Source organism: Kryptolebias marmoratus, linkage group LG24 (assembly GCF_001649575.2).
Source record: "Kryptolebias marmoratus isolate JLee-2015 linkage group LG24, ASM164957v2, whole genome shotgun sequence".
In the NCBI taxonomy this organism is placed as follows: Eukaryota; Metazoa; Chordata; class Actinopteri; order Cyprinodontiformes; family Rivulidae; genus Kryptolebias; species Kryptolebias marmoratus.
The window spans coordinates 14273767-14294420 of NC_051453.1; the positions used below are offsets into that span (position 1 = coordinate 14273767).

The window sequence follows — 20654 nt, forward strand, 5'->3', positions numbered from 1 at the left end:
CCGGCACAGGGCTCTTACCCCCACTGATCTGCAGGAAATGGCTCAAGTCTGAGACAATGTCCCTCACCCCCAGCTCGCAGCCTCTTAAACTGGCCCAGCATGCAGTGAGTGGCCAGAGTGGGGAAAAGAGAGCTCGCTGAATAGAGGGATCAGTCTGTGGAAGGCAGGATTCTGTTTGTTTCTATTACAGCAGGCAATTACTAAGCAGTGAGGAGTTAATTCCTACCCCCCCTCCTCATGTCCTAAAGTGTGGCCCTCGGTCATTGACACCCATTATAATGTGATACTTAAAGCTGTCACCTTTAACTTGGGGAGATCCTGCAGGTACTCTTTAATAGCACCAGAGTCAAAATGCTAACACATGCAGAGTCCGGCTCAAGAGTTTCAGTCAGAAACTCGGAGTGAATGTGATCCCACCACATGTAGAAAAAGACACCAACATTTGTCTCAGTACATTTATTAGGTAGCATAAGGGCTTGTGTGCTTTTATATTTATTTATTTTATTTCATTTTTTTAAGCTCCACCCCCAAATTTTGGCCAGCACTGCTCTGTGTGTTGCCTGATGCCTGAAAATGTATTTACTGTAGAAATGATGACCATTAAAGAACAACGTCCAGCCATGGCGTTGTTTAGGTTGCTTGTATATTCAGGGGACCCAGCAGCGCGGGAACGGTAGCGAGCGGTCCTAGTGGCCCACCAGACCACCTCTATTCATCAACACAAAAGTGCTCAGAGGGGTGCTAATTGCATTAGGCGTCCTTCTCCCTTCCTCACTGGCCTGCGTGTGTGCGGAGGGGGGGCGGTGGGGGTTAGGTGCCCCGTGTAGGATGACTGGGGAGGGGAAAGAGAGAAGAGGATTGGCGAGAAGTGTGGGATGTTTGAGAAGTAGGGGAGGCAGAGTGTGACGGTGTGTGTGTGTGTGGTGGGAGTTGGCCAAGCCCACAAGCCTTCAGGCAGGCGTCCCCTTGGTCACCTCTGCAGCTGCTGGCAACGTCTCCAACCCCCTTCACACACAAATACAAGGGACACGACAGCCTTACTTCCTGAAGATGACAAAAAACAACTCAGAATTTACACTTGTGGTCTCTCTTTGTGGCGAGCTTAATAGGTTTGCCTTTAACTTCTTGCTCAGTTGTTTGCCTAACTGCATATTTTTATGTAGTTATTCCTACGTTGGTCAAAGTCTTACAGGAAAATCTAAGCCCTCAAAGGGAAAATCTAAAATGCGGGTGGCTTCTCTCTTCTTTTCTTTTTTCTTTTTCTTTTTTTTTTCTTCTTTTTGCTAAATTGGATGTTTTCAGAGCCTGCAGCCATGAGAAGGCTTTGTAGCTCAGAAAATAAATATTTTTCTGGGCTCTGGTTTTCAGTCATTATTTGTTTTGCCTTGCGAGTACATTCAAACAAGCCAAGCTGAAATCTAGGGAAATGCAAAGAAACTATTGTAAACCAGCCAGTTCTTTGACTTTTACATTCATGTGGATGCACAATTGGAAGATAATCCAGGGCATTTTGTCGCTCTAATTTAATTTGATTGTATTCATCGCTTACTTCAAGTGGGTCTGTGACGCACAGCGAGTTAAAACAGTTGAAAAATTAATTAAACTCAGCTCAGATAGTCTATTTAAATAGTCTAGTTTAAGGTGGTTTTAAATTTTAGACTTCCCTTTTTTTTAAACAAGACATAATAAAACCAAATGGTATTTATGTTGAAGTGCTAAATAAGCTGCCCCCCTTGGGAAATCCATGCCAGTATTAATTCTCAGTTAATTTTTATTCCAACTTTCTCTTGTTCAGCAGCACAGTGAGTTGCAGACCTGCTCCTCAGAAAGTGAAAATTAAGTTGAACAAGAAACCTTTTTGTTTTCCAAAGTTTATGAGAACGGGTTAGCCGTGCTTTCTATCTATCTATCACGTTGCTGATTATTAATCCATGACATCACAAGCGGAGTTGCTGCAGCGTCAGCTTGTGGTTTTCGTGTTATTCTCCGAACTTGTAATAGAAAGCTTGAAAAATCCAACCAAGTCGTGATCAGGATAGTCTGATCGTTTTATCATTTTTATCCAGAATTCACACTCTTTAAATATTCTTTGCAAAATGTTTCACTCCGAGCTGTTCAAGACTTAGAAACTAAAGTCCTGAAAGTGTTTTTGCTGATCATATGATTGATATAGGAGCACCAGAATAACTTAAAAACGGTGCTTAACTTGTTGATGCGATTAATTCTTCCCCTTTTTTTATTTTTGGTGTGAAAGCAGCAAGGCGCTCAGCATCAAAATAATATTTCCCAAAAAAAAAGAGGCTGGTGTTAAATGTGACTATAAATATTTTTGTGTTTCTTGAGCCATGGGAGATGCTTTCTTCATTGGTGGCGGTGATCTTGTTTGATATGATATGGGACAAGTGACAAACAACAATAGGAGAATCTCCGTTCCAGCATGGTTGGAGCTCTCGAAGGTGTCGGTACCACCTCCGCGGCTCTCCACCTTGTTTTAATTGCCTCTGAGTTAATTACTCCAGTAAGTGTGAAACAATGTTGTCAGACCTCCCCTGCACAGCCATGCTTTCACTCTGTCCTCTGTGCTCTCCTGTTGGCCAAATGGAGGCATCATAGGTGGATGAAGGATGCTTTAAAAGGAGCTTTTTCTTGTAGATATGTTCAGTACAGCTTACCATCAACGGTGATAATAAGTGATTTTGTGATTCGCTTTCTAGATGTGACATTATTACCTGTAAGGGTGTATGTTGCATTTTAAGTGGACAGGCCGATTGTAGACACAAGTCCTTTAAAGTAGATGTTTTATTCATCTTATTTATTCCTGTACTTTTCCTGGCACAAAGCTCAGGGTGAAAGTTCCTCCATACAAAGCCTGCCATCTTTATTTAGCAGCCAGCTCGCCGCCGCCGTCCTGTCACTTTGGACGCGGCTGCACCTCTTTATTAGCGCAGGACTGATGTGACGGTGTGCGGGGCCGATCCTTCCGAGGTCCCCTCTCCTCCCCGCTCGCCCGATTCGCCATGCCACTGGCATCAGCTCCATAGATCACGGCTGTCGCAGTGTGTGTAGGTGCTTGCACCACTCTGTTAGTCTCATCGCTCATTCTCACTCGTCAACCAGGCTGCTGATCTCACCCAGACCCCTCTCGCTCATGTCCCCCCTCTCTCTCTTCTCCTTGCTTTCTCCTTCCACTCGCTCGCTCTTTTGCTTTCTCACACACATTTTTTTAATTAGGCGAAAATCAAAGGCAAAATATGAATATTCATAAGGAAGCTGCATTAATATGCACAATTATGCAAATCAGCATGCAATTAAGCCCTGTGTCTCCAGAGAGCCTGGATAGCATTAGTGCATTAGACAGGGAGAAGGGGATGATGGGGGTATTTTGGAGTTTTCTGCTTCACCAGTTTTTGGCTGTGTTTTCTTTGTGCCACACATCAGCTCCTTTCCTTACCTATAACCTCGGGTTTCAGTTTTCGACTTCGCACGTTTTTGTTTTACTCGTTTGTGTCAACACTGCTGGGTGTAATTAAATGTGGCTCAGATAAGGTTTTAACCTTGTGGTTTACATTAGAAAGTAAATGGTTAATTTTCTGCTGTTCAGTAACCATAATGAACTCTAATAGGAACATCGCACAGCATTTCATACACGTTTTCCCCTAGAAATCATTAAACATTGACTCTCTCCTGGCCACTTTATCTGTAAAGAATAGTATGTCTTTCAGTACTTTCTGACTACACTTTGAGTGTTTTTAACAAATCTAGACTTGTATTTATTTCTTTAAAGGACTGCTGGTGCTCAGTTTGTCCAACCTGCATTTTGTCACTTTCTGTTGTTCTTTTTTTTTTTTTTACAGAGGAACATGTTCACACTTTCTGTTTTTAACTAAATGGTTTTTTTTTATGGCAATAGATGAGCGCAGCGGCTCTGGTTCTTGGGGCGCCACAGAACAGAACAGTCCCCCATTCAGCCAAGGACGGGTAAGACCTAACCACGCGATCAGCCATGCTGTTTTGTTGCACCTGATTGTAAGATTACAGATCTAAGGAGTAATACCAGATGCCTTGATGCTGTCACTTACACACATTCAGTTAATCACACCACCAGAGGTGAAAAACGTACATCCCCCCCCCCCAACTACCAACAACAGATTAGAGATTTTTTTTTCCTTCTTCTCCTTCTCTGCCAAATGCCATTTTTGATTTGCAGTTGTAGTTTTTGCTTTCTACCTAATAACCTTGGCGCAGGATTCTGCAGGATTGGCAAGCTCCCTGGTAGCTCAGAACCTCTGTTGTAGCCCAGCGGTAATTGCAGCTTCACATCCACCATAACTGTCTTGGCACCACTCTGTGTAAATATGAGGAACAGGGGGGTGAAATGGATGCGGAAAGCTTTGATTACCACAAGTTGATAATTAAGAAAGTCAGTTTGAATCCCTCGAGATGATACAAATATGTTTGGCACAGACCCTGTTAGAAAATCGGAGGGAGAGTAAGCATTAATCCATATGGGACAGCTGCAGTGACTGTATGGTCTATAGGTATCTTTCTGTATGTAGGTGCATCACTATATTTGCCTCATGCTACACTCATTATGTTATTTACTTGTATTTGACATGTTTTGTGCTCTTGTTCCTACAGGCCTATGGAGAGGGATCCCACTTCAGTGAACATGAAGGCTTGTCTTCTCCGTTTATCAGTTCAGGGATTGCTGGTATGGTCAAAGTGTTTTTTTCTTTGTTTGTTTTGTTTAAGTGTTGTGCTTTTGTGGCGATTTGTCCTGACTGCAGTGTTGTTTTCTGGATGCCATAATGTGCATGCGTGCCGACATTTCTGTGTGCCTGTGCTCACTCGTTGAGTGTTGGGGATGTTGGGGCGCTGAAGCAGAAACCCTCCCAGGGGTTTTGTCTGGCGGGCTGCTTTATGCAGCTGAGCGTACTGAGAAAGGGGAGGGCCTCTCAACTTATTTTTTGCTTGTGAAAAGCCTACTTTTTATATGCATTACTGTTTGCGCCTCGTAATGTGTATACAGTGAAGAGTTTCAATTGCACTAATGTTCAACCTCCATGTTTCACTTCACAGGTAAAAATGAGAGGCCACCTTACTCCCCCTTTGGAAGCCAGGTATTTTCATGCTTTGTCATTTTTAGGTTAAACAAGTGAAACCTAAATTCAAGTACTGTTGCTGCAAAGGAAGCTCAGTTTTCTCAGTTCTCTTTTCAGACACTTTGAATTTACAACCGTCTTTGTTTCTTAGAAGAGAAGTTGTTCTATGCTGTTTTCTCCCACACACCTATACCGTAAACACGACCAGTAAAACTTGTCGTCTCTGTCCTTTTCTAGCCGGGTTTTCTTCCCAGCGACATAGCGATGCCCAGCCCAGATGCTTTGTCTCCCTCTGGTCTAAAGTCTGGCTCTCAGTTTTACCCGTCATACCCCAACAACCCCAGGAGAAGGCCGCCTGATGGAGGTTTAGGTAAAAAAAATAAAATAAAAACATTCTGTTACAGCAGTCATTTTTGTCACTTTCTCTTCCACTATTATTTATTTTTAATTTTATAAATAAAGTGTTTAATATATAGGTTTGGTCCTCACAATGTCATCAAATATTCAACAGTGCATATGTCATAGATTTTTAAGACTACTTTAACATTATTCACAGCACTTGTGTTGACCGAACAAAAGGCCAGAATGCAAAGGTGAAAAAATGATCAAGCTTTTGTTGAATTTTTATAATATTTGTATATATTAGTCCATATGCATTCCAATGAAGAAACATTTTGTTTCTCAGTGACTTGCTCACAGAAAGTTACTTCTGCACATTTATTATTGTCTGCGTCTGAAATTGGAACAAGCTCGTAATAAAACTGCACCTGAACTGGTGTAATGTTTGCAAATGTGTCATTGCTAAGTCCTTTCGTGTTGGGTTTTTTAAAAAAAATAGGCAAAAAATTATTTTTTTTTATCTTTGACATTTTCTGTCTCTGCTGTCTGTGTGTAGACACCCAGCCAAAGAAGATTCGGAAACCCCCTGGCCTGCCATCCTCGGTGAGAGCTTATTTCTTCTTGTCTTCACAGCTCACAGCCAGTTTCTCTCTGCCTCTTTCTGTTTTTCTTTTCTTTTTTTTCCTCCCCTCTTTCTTCGTTCACATGTACACTGCTTTACTCTCTGCTTGAGCAGATTTGTGACAGACAGGGGTAAAGACCCTCTGCTCAGCCCCTCTCTCAGAAAGCTGACAGTTGGGCAACTCAGACCCCAATAAACATCATCACTATAGTTGTTGTTACAGTCAAGTGGTCTCCAGTGGTGTTGGGGTGTTGACGGTCATGTAGCCATGAAGTTTAAGAAGACTCAAGGCAAACTTATCATTGTCCCAATTGGAATTATGGGTTGTAGGAAAACGCATACACACACATATTTGGAGCTGGTTTAGTTATGAAGGCTGCTCACATTTTATTAATCCAAGTTTGTAAATGATACTTGGTCTTTACAAATCCTTTTTTTTTATTATTATTAAGGAACCTGCCTTGTTCCACTTATTTACAAGGTTGTTTTTTTAAGTTTTATTTTCTCAAGATTGTTCAGAGCTCCACCTTAATAAATTCAGAGTTCTGTTCATCGCCCAACACTTCTCCCTGAAACATAAAGTATCTTGTGATGCGATGACCTAATGTGCCAAGTGTTGGTTTTGTCCCACATCCTAACAGCTGATGTGAGGATGATGGCAGCCACACATAGCTGGAAGAACAAGTCACCGTTCTGCATTTGATGGAACTGAATCGGATTCCAGTTGCGTGCATCTTGTTGTTGTTTTTTTTAAAATTCTTGTCATTATTACAGTTTGACTCTTGTGGTGTTGAGAACCAGCCCGCTCTGCTAAATGTTTCAATAGATGTGTCCGAGTTGTGTTTTTGTTTTGTTTTACTGTTTGTTGTGCAAGCTCAACACAACTTCATATGCTTTTTGTCGCCTGCCGCTGAAGGCGAAAGCGATAATGTTTTTGCTCGTGTGTGTTCCTTGTAGCAAAATATCTTCTAAATCTGAATGGATTTTAATGAAAGTCACGATCGGGTCGAAATCTACAACCAATTAACTTTTGGAACCGATTCAAGATGGCCACTACGGCAAAGCAATCTTAGCAAACACAAAAATAGCTATAACTCAGTCAGTTTTGCAAATATTGAGCTAAAATTTTGTGTGGTAGTAGCTGAGTCCTTTACAACATGTTTCAAGTGCTAACTTTGTGAGATATTGCATATAACTGCATCGTGTTATTTTAATGGTTTGACCAAAATGGCATTTGTTAGCATACAATGATTTTAGTCTAAAACAGTTGCATGACATTTTTAATTTCTGTTTTGAAATGGCTGACAGATATTTGTATCTATGAGCTAATGAGCTAATGGATGCATTTTTCTATCATATGACAAACATATTTCAGCTCTGATGGACTCTAGCATGTCGTTGTCTGTGTTTCTGCTGGTATTATAGGCCGGTCTCGATGCTTTTGCTGGCACTGGCTCATCATTTTTGAAATATTGCCTTTGCACAAACATTTTCTCTAACCCTCCCCTTGTGCTACTGTAGTTCTCAAATAACAGGAGTGACCTCAAAGATTAAAGGCACACTTGTTGCTTCTGCATTTCAGCACAGTGTCCCAAAGCTGAAGGGAAGCAACACAAGCACAGAACAACAACCAGTCATCTATCAGTTTTAGACGTCTTTGGCCTGGGATTTTGTTATTTTAGGCATAGAACTCATAAACAAACGTTTGACTAAATTTGAACACATATGACAGATTTCTGAGGCTTTTAAATGTGAGGATTTTTGTAGAATGTGTTTATATCAGAGATTTAGATGTATAAGTTTAGAGAATATTTCTTCAGACGTCAGCAGTGTTGTATTTTTCTGTTTGGATTCAGATACAGTGGCAAATTAAACTTGTTATGCTGACTTTGATTAGTTTTATTAATTACTCAACAGTCAGTTTGTAGACAGAGTTGAGTTGAGTTTGATAAGTTTCTTTGGAAAATGAAGCTGTGTTTGTTTAACCCACAGCTGCTGTCCTCTACCTGTGGGTGTTGTCATCTTGAAGTGGCTGCTGAAACTCGTGTGTGTCGACACACTTTAACGTAGTGACTGACTACATCACAGAGTCTGAGTGTGAACACTGTCTGGCATTGAGGACTGGGGGGGGGCTCCCTCTTTTTCACTGTCTGAACCTCAGTCGTTCTCCGCAACACAAGCGATGGCCGTGTGGTTTTAGTGCGAACGATGAGACGTCTGTGTGCGAACCCCCTCCTCCCCCACCTCGCCCGGTCCTCCGCCTACGCCTCACCACATGATGGCCTGGGTGGGCCTCCCCCCCGTGAGTGACCCAGTTGTGAGGCGCAGTGCTTGCGAGGCCTCTTAGCCTCGTGTCTGAGCCCAGATTAATGACTGCTGCTGATGATGATCCTGTGGTCCTTCCTCCCTCCCCACACTCCTCCCTTTCCTACTTTTCTTTACCAACTTGTCAGTTTTTATTTTTCTTTCTTTCTTTTTGTCTCCTATATGATGTGGCTCTAAATCACTAACCCATTTCTTGTAAAGTTTCCCATCGATACCTGTGCACAGAATCATTGCTGTCCCCCGTGAACCCTCACCTCCTATTTGCCAGAAACTAAAACCCAAGCGTCCACTTCTCTTCTGCCCCCTAGTTGTCCAGTAGACTCTCCACATACCCTTGTGGTTGAATACAAGCACATGGCCGTAAGTTTGGTCTTTATTTTCATCTACCCCTTGCAACATTCTTTTATTTTTTCCCCTAGTGTTTTACACGGTCATAATTTGAATTACATTAAACCCTTGTTAGTTAAGGATTTTACTCTATAAATCTCTATTCTTCGAGCGAATACAATTATCCACTAGTCATTGTGGTGTTCTGCTTCCATCTAGAGCAGCAGGATCCACGCGACATTGTTCCCAGTGAAAGAACAACTCAAAGCTTATTGTTAAATGAAACCATCTCCATCATGTTTTCCCCTGAATTAACCGTGATCATTTTAAATCCCACCCCCCCATTCTCTTCACACTCCCCTGGTCATATCAAGCTTTGTTTAAGTCATTTAGATTACCTTCCCTCGTCCCCCTGAACACCCCTTATCTCTCTACCCATTTCATATATCATCAGGGCCTTTCCACCCCCCCTTCAATCCTCCTCCTTGCCCCTTTGCCACCCCCTACCCACCACCATTTCTCCCTCTCTCTCTGTCTTTTCCGTCTCTCTTGCTGACTGGATCCCAGCCCCCATCTCTCCCTCTCTCTCCCTCTCTCTCTCTCTCTCTCTCTCTCCCCCTCTCCTCGCTGCCTCTCCTCAGCCCAGCTGCCTGTGGAGTTGGATGCGGTCCAGGAACAGGCAGATGGCTCTGTAATTAGAAGTGCATCTCTCCATTCCCTTTCCACTTCTCCTTGTTAAATCAAATTACAGAAAAAATCCCTTTTCTGGATTAGCATTCTTTGCAGCATAGCCTTCATTCTCTTCCTCTTCCTCTAACGTGTAGCACAGAGGAAAAAAGAGGAGTGAGTGGCACATGATGGTGTCTGGAAACCGACGGCCTCTCTTTGTCCATCTTGCGTCTTTACGAGCGGCTTTTTGTTACTAATATTTAGGAAGAACGTCTGAACTCTTGGTGCGCATAGTAGATATTCGTCCGAGTTGTCGGCCGTATCAGTTTCAATCCTCTGACGTACAGAACTGTTTGAGAGCATTGCTGTGGGATTGTGCATCGGTGGGTGTGTTGGTTCACTAAATGCATGGTATGTGTGCGAGCTGATACGGAGCATTTTATTGGGAGGGGCTGCAGGCCAGGCAGCGCGGTGTCACCGGGGTCCTAGGAGTGAGAGGAAATGCTCACTGTGCACTGGGATTCGAGCCGTCACTGTGCCCAGCATGCCATGGCCACTGTGTTCTCCTCCACAGGAGAGGAGCTGGCCTTCCTTCTCCACCAGCAGCAGACTCCCTCCTGCCATCTTGTGGCAGCTAAAGGCTACTGGAATTAGCTTTTCACAGCTAAAATAAAACAAGATGATTGAATAAAATGGTAATAAATACGTCTTTATCATTCCACGGGGCTCAGCTGGCTTAACTCTCATGAGTTTTGCGATTGTGACTTTTGAATTTTTAAAGGGTATAAATATTTTGTTCTTACCAAAACAGACATTATATTTCTTAAGCTGTATCAGTGGCTATGTTTCTAGAGAATGCTCGAATTTCACTGGCTCTTCTTTTCTTATTGAGCTGTTCTTGTGGATTTGTATTTCTTTATTTTTTAGTGTGGTGAAGTAACTTATCTCGCTAATGGTTTCATATCTTTACTTTCACATGTACCACCCATTCTAAAAATGTTCCAGACCACTGTTTACATGTCAGTGGTTTTTTGACGTTGCATCAATGTGTATTTTTTTTTTTTTTGGTGTACAACACATATTGCTGACCCTTGTTTAAACGGTTTGTTACTTGCGTGTGTTTGCTCAGGTTTACGCTTCCACATCCAGTGAGGAGTACGTCAGGGACAACGGAGGATATCCTGGTGCTAAGCCCGGCACGGTTTACCCAGGCTCTTTCTACATGCAAGGTAGCTTTTCAGACAAACAAACAAAAAAAACCCAAAACATTGATCACTTAGTTTGCTGTTTATGAACCAAGTATTTATGTTTTTCTTATTTTAAAATCTACTTTGACTTTCCTCAGAAGATCCCTGGTCATCCTCTGGCTATTCTGGCATGCTGAGTAACTCCCCTCACATCGGACAGCCTGGCTCGTTCCCTCCAATCAACCCACAGGACAGAATGGTGAGCACAAACTTCCTCTTGACTGTGTGGCTATTTCCTTCTCAATTCCTTATATATTGAACATTTGACTTTATTAGACTATTATCATGATGAAAAGTGTTTAAAATGTTTTGTTTTTTTAACATGCTATTCAGTTTTGAGCAACTTTTCTGCTCTCCCTACAGAGCTATCCTCTGCACGGCAGTGAAGTCAACGGCTTCCACTCAGCCCCCACCACCTACAACCACACACCCACCATCAACGGAGAGGGCATCATGGGTAGGAATCTATGCACCTGAACTTTTCCTACACCTTATCTCGCAAGCAGCTGTTACTGATCCGTTCGTCCGCTTTGGTAGTTTTATTTATTCCTCAAGAAGAAATTGTCGAGACGTCCGACTTGCATTATTTATTCTGTCTCTGCAGCCAGCCGAGGTACTACAGCGAGCAGCTCAGGAGATGAGATCGGAAAGGCTCTAGCCTCAGTGAGTTGTTCTTGTTGTTAGCAAAAGTTTATATCTTGTACCTGCAACTGATATCAACATTTAAAGACCTGTTTGTAGTCATTTGTGTAATCTTTGTCTAGAAAACATTTCTAACATAGTGAGTAACATAAAAAACTTTTTTTTTTGCTAATATAATGATTTACTAACAATTGTTTTGTTTATGGTTTTCATTGAACAGATTTGTTATTTTGTGTGATGTAGAAACAGTCAAATTTCTGTCTAAAATGTGTTTTGTTTTGACATGATTTTTAAAGCGCTTTAACCAATCGTTTTCAGATTTACCCGTCGGACCACAACAGTAATAATTTCTCCTCAGCCCCGTCTACTCCTGGGTCTCCTCAGGCCATTGCAGGTACAGTCCATGCATTCTATAAACATGGTAAAAGTGGGAAAAGTAAGAATTGACTTCTGAGGCATTTAAACGTCTCAATCGGAAGTGATGCACTGCATTGCTTAATGTTTTCATTACAAACGTGTCTCTGCAGCGCCATCTGGTGTATATTTGAGTGCAAGCACTTAATAGGATACATTTTTGTCTCTGCAGGAGCTCAGTCTCAGTGGCAAAGACCAACCACACCCAACTTTGAAGGGCAACCACACACACTGGTAGGTTGAGATATTTCTCTGCTATATCAAAGATAATTTAAAGCCTGAAGTTATCTATAAATGTATATATTTCTAGAGCTTGCACAGCATTTCTTAAATTAATAGGTGTCCCCAACAAAGTACAAAAGTTTCCTTGAAATAAATAGTTTTTAGCTTGTCCCTTGTCGTGTCGCATCCAAATTTGAGTGTATTATTTTAGCAGAATAAAATGGAAGACCGCTTGGAGGAGGCCATCCATGTGCTGCGTAGCCACGCTGTGGGCCAGGGTCCAGCCTTAGAGGGCGCTCACTCCGACATGCACAGCCTCCTGTCCTCAGTGCATAATGGTGGCCTTGGAGGCCTCTCTCCAGCTTTCCCCAATGCCAGCCTCGCCCTCAGCAATAGACATCCTGCTATGGTGAGTCACCGGCTCTCTGCTTGTTATCTTTTGTGCATTTGTGATTGTGTGTAGCGACATAAAGCAAACAAATGTTCGTAGAAACTTCTCTGCACAGAGTTTTGTGTGTAATATAGAAGCAGCTCATACGTTCAACCTGATGAACATTTCTGAGGAAACTGTTGGTCTTGAGGTTAAAAAATATATATTTTATAAATTTTATAGCAGTTTCATACTGTCTTGCAAATGATCATTTTTGAAATAATTAGCTTTGTGTTCTAAATGACATGTTAAAATCATTATATTGGACTTAAAACAAAAACAGAAGGTCAACACAGTCATTGTCGCCATCTGCTGGACAAAGATTAGACTGCACATGAACTTGCAGATTTAGTTTAGATCTTTTGAAGTGGTGCTCTGTGGAAAGCTTACGAACAGGTAATAACTTACCCATTTCAGGTAACTTATTGAAAGACCTCAGTTTGGAGAAATAGTTTAATTTTGACCAGATTGAGGAGCTTTTTTGCTGTAGTTATCATGCAGTGCAAAAGTGACAGCAGTGTCAAGGTTTATGAAGCAGTATTTGCGTTAACCGTTATGAAATTTGTCAGATTGTAGTTGTTTAAAAATCCACTTTGGTTCTGGTCCTTGCTAAAACCAGCTGTTAACTTGTCGATCTGATCAGAATGAAACTATTAATTCAAACTGAGGTAATTTTAAAAGCTTGCTACAACGGGTAAGAGATTAGGCTGGCTGTGTGTTTTGTTTCAGTGTGTTCACAGGTTTTCTGTACATTTTGTTTAAGAACCTTCTCAGTCTGTTGTCCTTTTTGTGTTTGTCCTTGTGGGATTTACATCATTGTCCTTGCCTCCACCTCCATCAGCAGGGAGGGAAACACGAGGAAGCCACAGGCCTTCCTCCCAGCAGCACTCTCCTTCATGGGCATCATGCAACTGGACCCACACCATCAGTCGGACAGCCGGAAGGCTTTACTAGTAAGTAAAACTGCTACTTTTGTTTCTTTCAAACAAAGTCACCCTCGTTTCTAAATCTTTAGAGCCTTACGAACTGAAAATATTTAACTCTATGTCCATCTTCAGGTCTCCCTGGTGGTTTGGCTCGATCAACACACTCCTCCAGCAGCTCAGACATCAAACGAGAAGACAAAGAGGACGATGAAAACTCTTCAGTTGCAGACAAGTCAGAGGATGAAAAGAAGGAATCCAAGATGGCCCGCAGTCGAACAAGGTAACTCACTTACTCTGTTATTATTTGTTTGTGTTTAATCAGAAACTGTAGAAATGCAAATTGTTATTCATCGTAGAAACTGTCTTGTCACCAAGTGTGAGAATAAAAAGAAATAGATTTGATGCTGTGAATGTTTACTTCAACGCTCCATATGTCAGCTATTTGTTACTTTTGAAAGACTGTGCCTCATCAAAGAGGTCTCTTCTTTCCTGTGTTTCCTAGTGATTTTCTAGGATATGTTAGGTGTTTTAACAATGTCAAAATCCCCCCCCTCCCTTCATGTCACGTTTACAGAAAGGAGGTGTTGACCCTCCCGATGCTATCTGGCCTATCAGAGCAGAAAGATGAGTAAGTTTCTCCAACAGAGAATTAACTTCCAGTGCTTAGTGGGGTTTTGCCAACCGTCAAAGAAATGTTCTTCAAGCTGGGGTTGGAGTCTAAACGAGTACATTTTTTAGAAAAACGGGGAGCTCTGAAGACGATATGATGTATTTTGCAAAGACAAATTATTTTTAGTTTTTTAGGGACGAAGACTTAATGGCTGTACAGCCACCAAGGCACACAGAAATGCTACTAAAAATTAATTTCTCCATCTTGATCAAGGTGTCATCATAACAGGAAGTTGCTGCTTCGTAGATTTATCCATCATTTCCTCTAATGAGCCTCTTTCACACACGCACACCTTTCTAATAATTTGGCGGCAGCTGAATCTCTCAGCGTCGTGTCTTAAACACACTTTGGTGGAGATTTTTTTTTTTTGGACAAAAAGTAACAACACTTTGGGTCACTTTGTCTGATGATCAGCTGCTTAAAAGTAATCTGACTGATTTTTAACTAACCTTACCTTTTCTACTACCATAATTTTAACGTAAAAGCTAATCCTAGCAACCTAGTTGGTATTTCCTCAATATTAATACAAAACAAACAAAAAAAAGGTATAACACATTTCAGGTGCAGCCGAGGCTTAAATAGTGTCTGAAAAACAATGTGCCATAACAAAAAGCATGAGTTATGATCATAGGAGGTTTTCTTGTGAGGAATAGTTGCATATTTACCTCTACTTTCTTTAAAATCCTCACACACTAATGTCCATCTGTGGCTGTGTAATCACTGTCAGTCGTGTCTGAAGGAAGCGTGAAGACCATTAATAGGAGAGCGGCGTTCTAATAAAGGTTTTGCCCATGATCTCATTGCTGACATCTCACACTTAGGTTATGATTGACTAAGTGGTGGAAAGACGCCCGATGATTGCTGCGGACAGAATGAGCAGCTTGAAAACACAACAGTAAAATGTTACGGAGCTGTTGTGCAGTCAGCTGTACAGATTCAGCACAAAGTCAGGGTTATATTTTTACATACTTTAAAAAAAAAAACAGAAAAAGGATAGCTGCAGCTGGAACCCAAGAGCAGAATTGTAGACTTGCTGCAAATAGGTTGTTAGTTTTTAGAGTAAAAATAGCCTTTTAAGGATACTTTGTCTAACTTTTCTAGTCTGTAAAACAGCAAATGTTTTAAATGCTTCTTAGGGTATATAATGATCAGGAAAGCTGATTCCTGGTCAGATTTGGTTTGTAGTCTACTTGTTGTTGGGGTGACTTGTTATACTCCCAGTCTTACTACTAACAGTGGGAGCCATGTTGAATGTTTGGCCCGTCTAAGAAGCACCACAGAACAGTGACTAATCTCTATGACTTGAATGTTGTGGCTTTTACAGATCGGCGTTTTAATGGTACCAAAACTGTGGGTTTATAGTCGCGTAATCGCACGAGCACTTCTTTGTGTGATGGCATGAATTAGAAGTTGGTTTGTCTGTCTGCTCGCGACGTCACCGCTTTATTTCTGTTTGGGACCAGTCAAGACAACGAGGACGACGAGGACCTTCCCCCTGAGGTGAAGATGGAGCGTGAGAGGGAACGGCGAGTGGCTAACAACGCCAGAGAGCGTCTCAGAGTACGAGACATCAACGAGGCGTTCAAGGAGCTCGGGAGGATGTGTCAGCTGCACCTCAGCCACGACAAACCTCAGACCAAACTTCTCATCCTTCACCAAGCCGTCAACGTCATCCTCAATTTAGAACAACAAGTCAGAGGTGAGTCTGCAGGCAGATGTCGACTCTAATCGGCACTAATGAGCCGATCTCTCGTAAACACGGCTCGTTTCCGCTTTCCCTTTTTTGTCAGAGCGCAACCTAAATCCCAAGGCGGCGTGTTTAAAACGGCGCGAGGAAGAGAAGGTATCCGGGGTGGTGGGAGAAGCTCCCATGCAGCTCCCAGGAGGCCACCCCAGCATGGGAGGGGATGGCCACAATCCAGTTGGCCACATGTAACACCAGGTAGGCCTGCGTGTGACAGCGACAGCGTGACGTCGTCATTCAAGCTGCGCCACTCTGAAATACGGCTGCATAATGTTTGTGTTCTCTCCTTTTTTACAGATCTGGTGGTGTTTTGCTGGCTGTCAGAGGATGTGGCCTTAACAGATTTCTTCCACCCATTATTCTCAGTGTGTGTGAGTGTGTGTGTGCATGTGTATACGTGTGTGCGTGCGTGTGCGTGTGTGTGGACATGTCTGTGTTGTCCGTTCAAGTTTTCAAGATTCACACACTTGTACTCACATGCATACTGCCAAAACTGACACAGTGTGTTTTTTCACACTCCCAGCCATGACTACAAACTCAAATGTGAAGAAATTTTTTTTTTTTTCCTAATTTTTATTTTTGTTTTTTGTTTTGTTTTATACATGTAAAATGTTTAAATTCTTTTTTTTTTTGGTTTTCACATGATGGTTCAACACCAGAGTTGTTTTGTCCTGCCACGTTTTGGGACTCCACACACTGCCAAGAGGTGCTCTGGTGGAGGGGGGAGGGAGGGGGGGGGAAAGGAAACGGAGACATAAACAAACACAAACTGAATTGCGGATTTGTGCCTAATTGTTACATGTTTTCTATTTGACATTAAGGCAAAATTGCTGTACATGTGAGGAACATTTGTGAGGGACTGCTTATGTGTATGAGCAATTATTTTTAAATGTATGTCATTCCCAGCGTGATGGTACAGTCTTACATATGTTATGTAACGCATAGTTGAAGACGAATTGTCAAAGTTCAGTGACTTTTCCTCGTGCGCGTGGACACAGACAGAAAAGGTCAGCCGACGTTTTGACATTTCAAATACAGCTTACCTGAAAGATGGGAACTCCTTGACTTTGAGCCAGTCCTGAGGCTCAGACCCGGTCTCAACCTACAAGGCGTCTGGAGACTTGGAATTAAAGACTTCTTCCTGGAAAGTTATGAATTGTCCAAGCGATAGAATCTGTCAACAAAAACAAACTGTTCTTCCTCGTTGTTGACCAGCCATTCTAGTGTTTCTCCAGCAAGCCCTTCGTTGTACATTCAGGTTTTTGTACTGCTTTATGTACTAAAGCATTCACAGATGAGACAAAGCACAGTTGTATAAATTTAGGCAGTTGACCTGTATCACATTTCACTCCCTAAAAGTCTTGTATTAAAGCCATTCAAATCACTTGGAGGTGATCAGCACCCCTCAGTGCTGTTTGTTGAAATGGTTTCCTGACAGTGCCAGCAGACTAAACAGCTCAAGTCTTTTCCCCTTTTATTGATCTGTAAAATACAAAGAAAACCCAGAAGTTTCTTTATTTTTCACCACAGTTGTTAAAGCAGACTTTGTGTAATTCCTAAATGACCATTCCCACTGAATTACAAGTCCCTCACCTTCCTCCCGAGTCAGCGTGTTCTCACCTTTCTTACCGAGAGAAGTGTGACGTGTAAATTCACTTCATGCATTATTCTGTTGCATTTTTTTCAAAAGTAAATATATATAAAAATATATATTTTTTGTTAGTCTATACATTGTAGATTTTTTTACATAAATGGCAATATTAGTTTGAAGTTTAGAGTGTATTGTAGATGAGCTGTATAAGGGGATATTTAACATTTAAATGGTGTTCAAAAGTTGAGTTGACATCAAACTGGGATGACAGGAAAAAAAAAAAAAGAAAAGATCAACAGATGATAAATAAAGTGTTTGTATATCCTTTTTTTAAAAAAAAAATGAAAAAAAATTCCAGTTTTAGTTGTAAGGCACATCAAAACGAATGCCTTGTTTTCCATTTAGGCATCAGTGGACAGTTTGTGCCACGGTCATGTTGAGGTGGTCTTACTTTAGCATCGAGGCACTGATTTAAAAGAGAAAAAAGAAAATGGAAAGGGATTTTTGTCTCCAACAGTAATTATGCAACAGGTTTTTGAATGTAGCTAACCATACAAATGTGGATTGCCTTCATTTTCAAAGTTGTGTTCCTGTTTTTTTTTTTTTTGTTTTTGTTTTGTTTTTTTAGCGCAGTGTAAAAGTTTTCATTTCACCTTTTTTCTTGCGTCTGCCCTCCACCGAGTGGCTCCCGAGTGTGCAGCTCACTCCGGAGGCAGGCGTCCGGCTTTGTATGTAAGGTAATATCGAGAACAAATCAGTGTTATTGTGATGTTATTCCCATGTCATGATGTGGATGGTTTCTTTTTACGAACATGTAATCACAAGTGGGAGGTGGAGCTTTTTTTTTTGTGTGTGTTTTAATTTTTGCAAAAAAAAAGGACAAAATACAAAAAAAAAACAACAAAACAAAACAAAAAAATCGTGATGAAGAAAAAGACCTATACAAATCAATAGTGTGGCCTTTTCATTCTCAAGACTTAAGATGTCATGATGGGAGAGTGATACCTTATCAGTGCCTGAACTTGTTGTATTTTTCATTTAAGACAGTTTTATGTTGTGAACCATATCATTTCATTTATCTTGGAGATTAAAGAGGTACTTGTTCATTCCCCCCATCCTCCCTTAATACTTTTTTTTTCCTCTTTCTTTCTTTCAATTTTTTGAGGAAGAAGTTTAAATGGTATAAAGAGATTTTCTTTCCGTGTATCTAGTTAAATAAATAAATGTTAAGCAGATCTGGTTTAGGTTTCTTTTGTTTTCTAACCATTCACCTGGTTTGCAGAGTCCAAACTGCTGTTTTAGTTATGATCATGGGTCCAGACCTTTAAAACTGCAGATACAGAATATTTAAGAAAGGCCAGCTTTTGGCTCTGATTACTATATTTCACTATGAATTGCTTTGTGTAAATATCTGAGCACAAGCTTAATATGGTGAACATCTCCTTAGTCTACAAGAAACATTGTTGTGCAGCCATTTTATTTTTTGACTCAAGTCTCAAACACATAGTTTGAACTTCAGGAGCTGGAAAGGTTTTCAGCTGACTGGATTTGGCTTCTGTCTACAGAAACGATTGATTTAAACGCTCGGTATCAAGTTTGAATTGAAAATGGGTGTGACAAATTAGTATTAAATACACTGTGGAGACAATGTTGACTCATACAGGGTCCTCGCCCAGTTTGCCACTTATTCATATATGAATATATTATAAATAGTTGATAATTGTCCTGTATATAATTAATGTAGCAATAAATGTTCCATTTTAATAACAAAATATACATTTTCCAATGTCTGGCTTTTGAATATTGTATACACAAAAAGCGAAAATAAAAAAAATCTTTGTAATAAAGGGTTTATTGTAGTACGGAAATGATATTTGTTTCTATTCCTTATTATTACCGGTCTAATCCATTCATTATGATTACAAGATTAAATTTTATATTAACGTTTAAAAAACCCATTGTCGCTGTTTGGTGGCCAAGAACGAGCCTGAGCTGTCGGAACTTTGAATCTTTTAATCAGCACAACTTTTTTTAGGTGGTTATTTTTCATCAGGCATTAAAGGAGCCAGCCTAAGCAGGGTAGGGGTCCTTCGGATAAATCTTCGCTTCGAGCAGATTCTCAAAATGGGACCAAAAAATAGCCTCAATAAAGGTGTCGGTCCTAATTATGTTTATATTCTAAGGTTGTTGGTAAGTTAAATCAATATCAGGATGAGTTTTGGCGAATAATTTGAGGACTCTTGTGTTGTTTCCTGAGTTTCAAAGGCCCCTGTGTCCCGCTGTTAGCGTCTTAGCTGTCTTTAGTTTAGCCTGTTTGTTTTTATTTCCACTATTTATTTTTTTCGACGGAGCGTTAGAGATAATCTCCGACTTACCCTAAAAACTTCACCACACTTCAGGACAAAATGGACAGCTATAATGTTTTACATATAAAGTTCAACAAAATGAACAGGCATTCTTGCTTTATTAATAGTTCACAGTTCATAAAAAAATCCCCTCAAACAGGTTTTTAACTACTTTTAAACAAGGTAGTTATTTTTATACAGTTCTCCTCAGTTTAAAATCATGATTTTCATATATTTGGTTTTGGTTAGGTACAGTTAAAATTATTCTTTTCAAATCCAGCTTCAGGCTCATTGATTTATATTTTAATTCCCATTTCTTGAGTCTGTTAGGGTGACATACAGAAAAACATACTGTTTTAAATAATTACTGTGATGCACTGAATTCAAATCATACATTAAGACATAAATATAAATTCAGCAATGTTCAGCTGAAGTAACAACCTGCATTAATTCAGAAAAAAAACAACCGATTTTTAATTGATCAGAATGACAAAACTTCAACTAACATATACACTTTTCGTGGTTATTTTTCTGTAATGTAACATTTTAATGTCCTGTTTTTTCTTGGACTTGTTGTTGAAACTACGTTTCTTGGGCCGATTACACAATGGTCAACGCAGTCCAGTATGCAGTTGTGTTTCTGTCCCACTTAGGAACGCCGCTGTAAGTCTAGCTTCTTCCCCGGCCCACCTAAAACTCAGTGAGATGCAGGCAGGTGCTGCTGCTGCTGCAGAGCGTGGCGTTCCAGAGTCCTTGTTGACGTCTGGCGGCTCGTCGAAACGCTCCACGTGGGCCTGCACCGCGAGGTCAAGGGTACCCCGAACATCTGTGCTGCTTAAGGACCAGAAACCCCCCCCAGCCTTTCTGAAAGCAGAGACAAGACAGCAGAGCGAAAGCTACGACGGTGGACTTATTGGCTCATGTCTCTGCAAGAATATTGACCTCTGTGCATCTGTAACATCCGTTTTCTTCACCCGCTTTTGTAGGGTTGCCGCGGTGCATCCCGGACAGGTCGCAAGTCCATCACAGGGCCACGTAA

The 20654-nt window shown here is 41.0% G+C and overlaps 1 protein-coding gene across 6 annotated transcripts in view; it reads left to right on the forward strand.

Moving 5' to 3' along the window:
- The window catches only part of tcf3b (transcription factor 3b), a 24393-nt gene extending 5888 nt beyond the window's left edge, over nt 1-18505 (forward strand). For 2 of the 6 annotated variants that reach the window (XM_017407324.3, XM_017407328.3), the window contains 18 exons: nt 3911-3978; nt 4639-4711; nt 5080-5120; nt 5340-5472; nt 5998-6044; nt 10514-10613; nt 10730-10830; nt 10995-11088; nt 11236-11294; nt 11592-11667; nt 11860-11921; nt 12121-12318; nt 13181-13292; nt 13398-13545; nt 13840-13893; nt 15399-15634; nt 15726-15877; nt 15977-18505. In XM_017407324.3, coding sequence (XP_017262813.1) covers nt 3911-3978; nt 4639-4711; nt 5080-5120; nt 5340-5472; nt 5998-6044; nt 10514-10613; nt 10730-10830; nt 10995-11088; nt 11236-11294; nt 11592-11667; nt 11860-11921; nt 12121-12318; nt 13181-13292; nt 13398-13545; nt 13840-13893; nt 15399-15634; nt 15726-15871 — 1748 coding nt within the window. In that variant the 3' untranslated portion in view covers nt 15872-15877; nt 15977-18505. The remainder of the gene's footprint in view (nt 1-3910; nt 3979-4638; nt 4712-5079; nt 5121-5339; nt 5473-5997; nt 6045-10513; nt 10614-10729; nt 10831-10994; nt 11089-11235; nt 11295-11591; nt 11668-11859; nt 11922-12120; nt 12319-13180; nt 13293-13397; nt 13546-13839; nt 13894-15398; nt 15635-15725; nt 15878-15976) is intronic. The other 4 variants (XM_017407326.3, XM_017407327.3, XM_017407325.3 and 1 more) reach the window with 4 other exon arrangements.
- Nucleotides 18506-20654: the final 2149 nt, after the last annotated feature.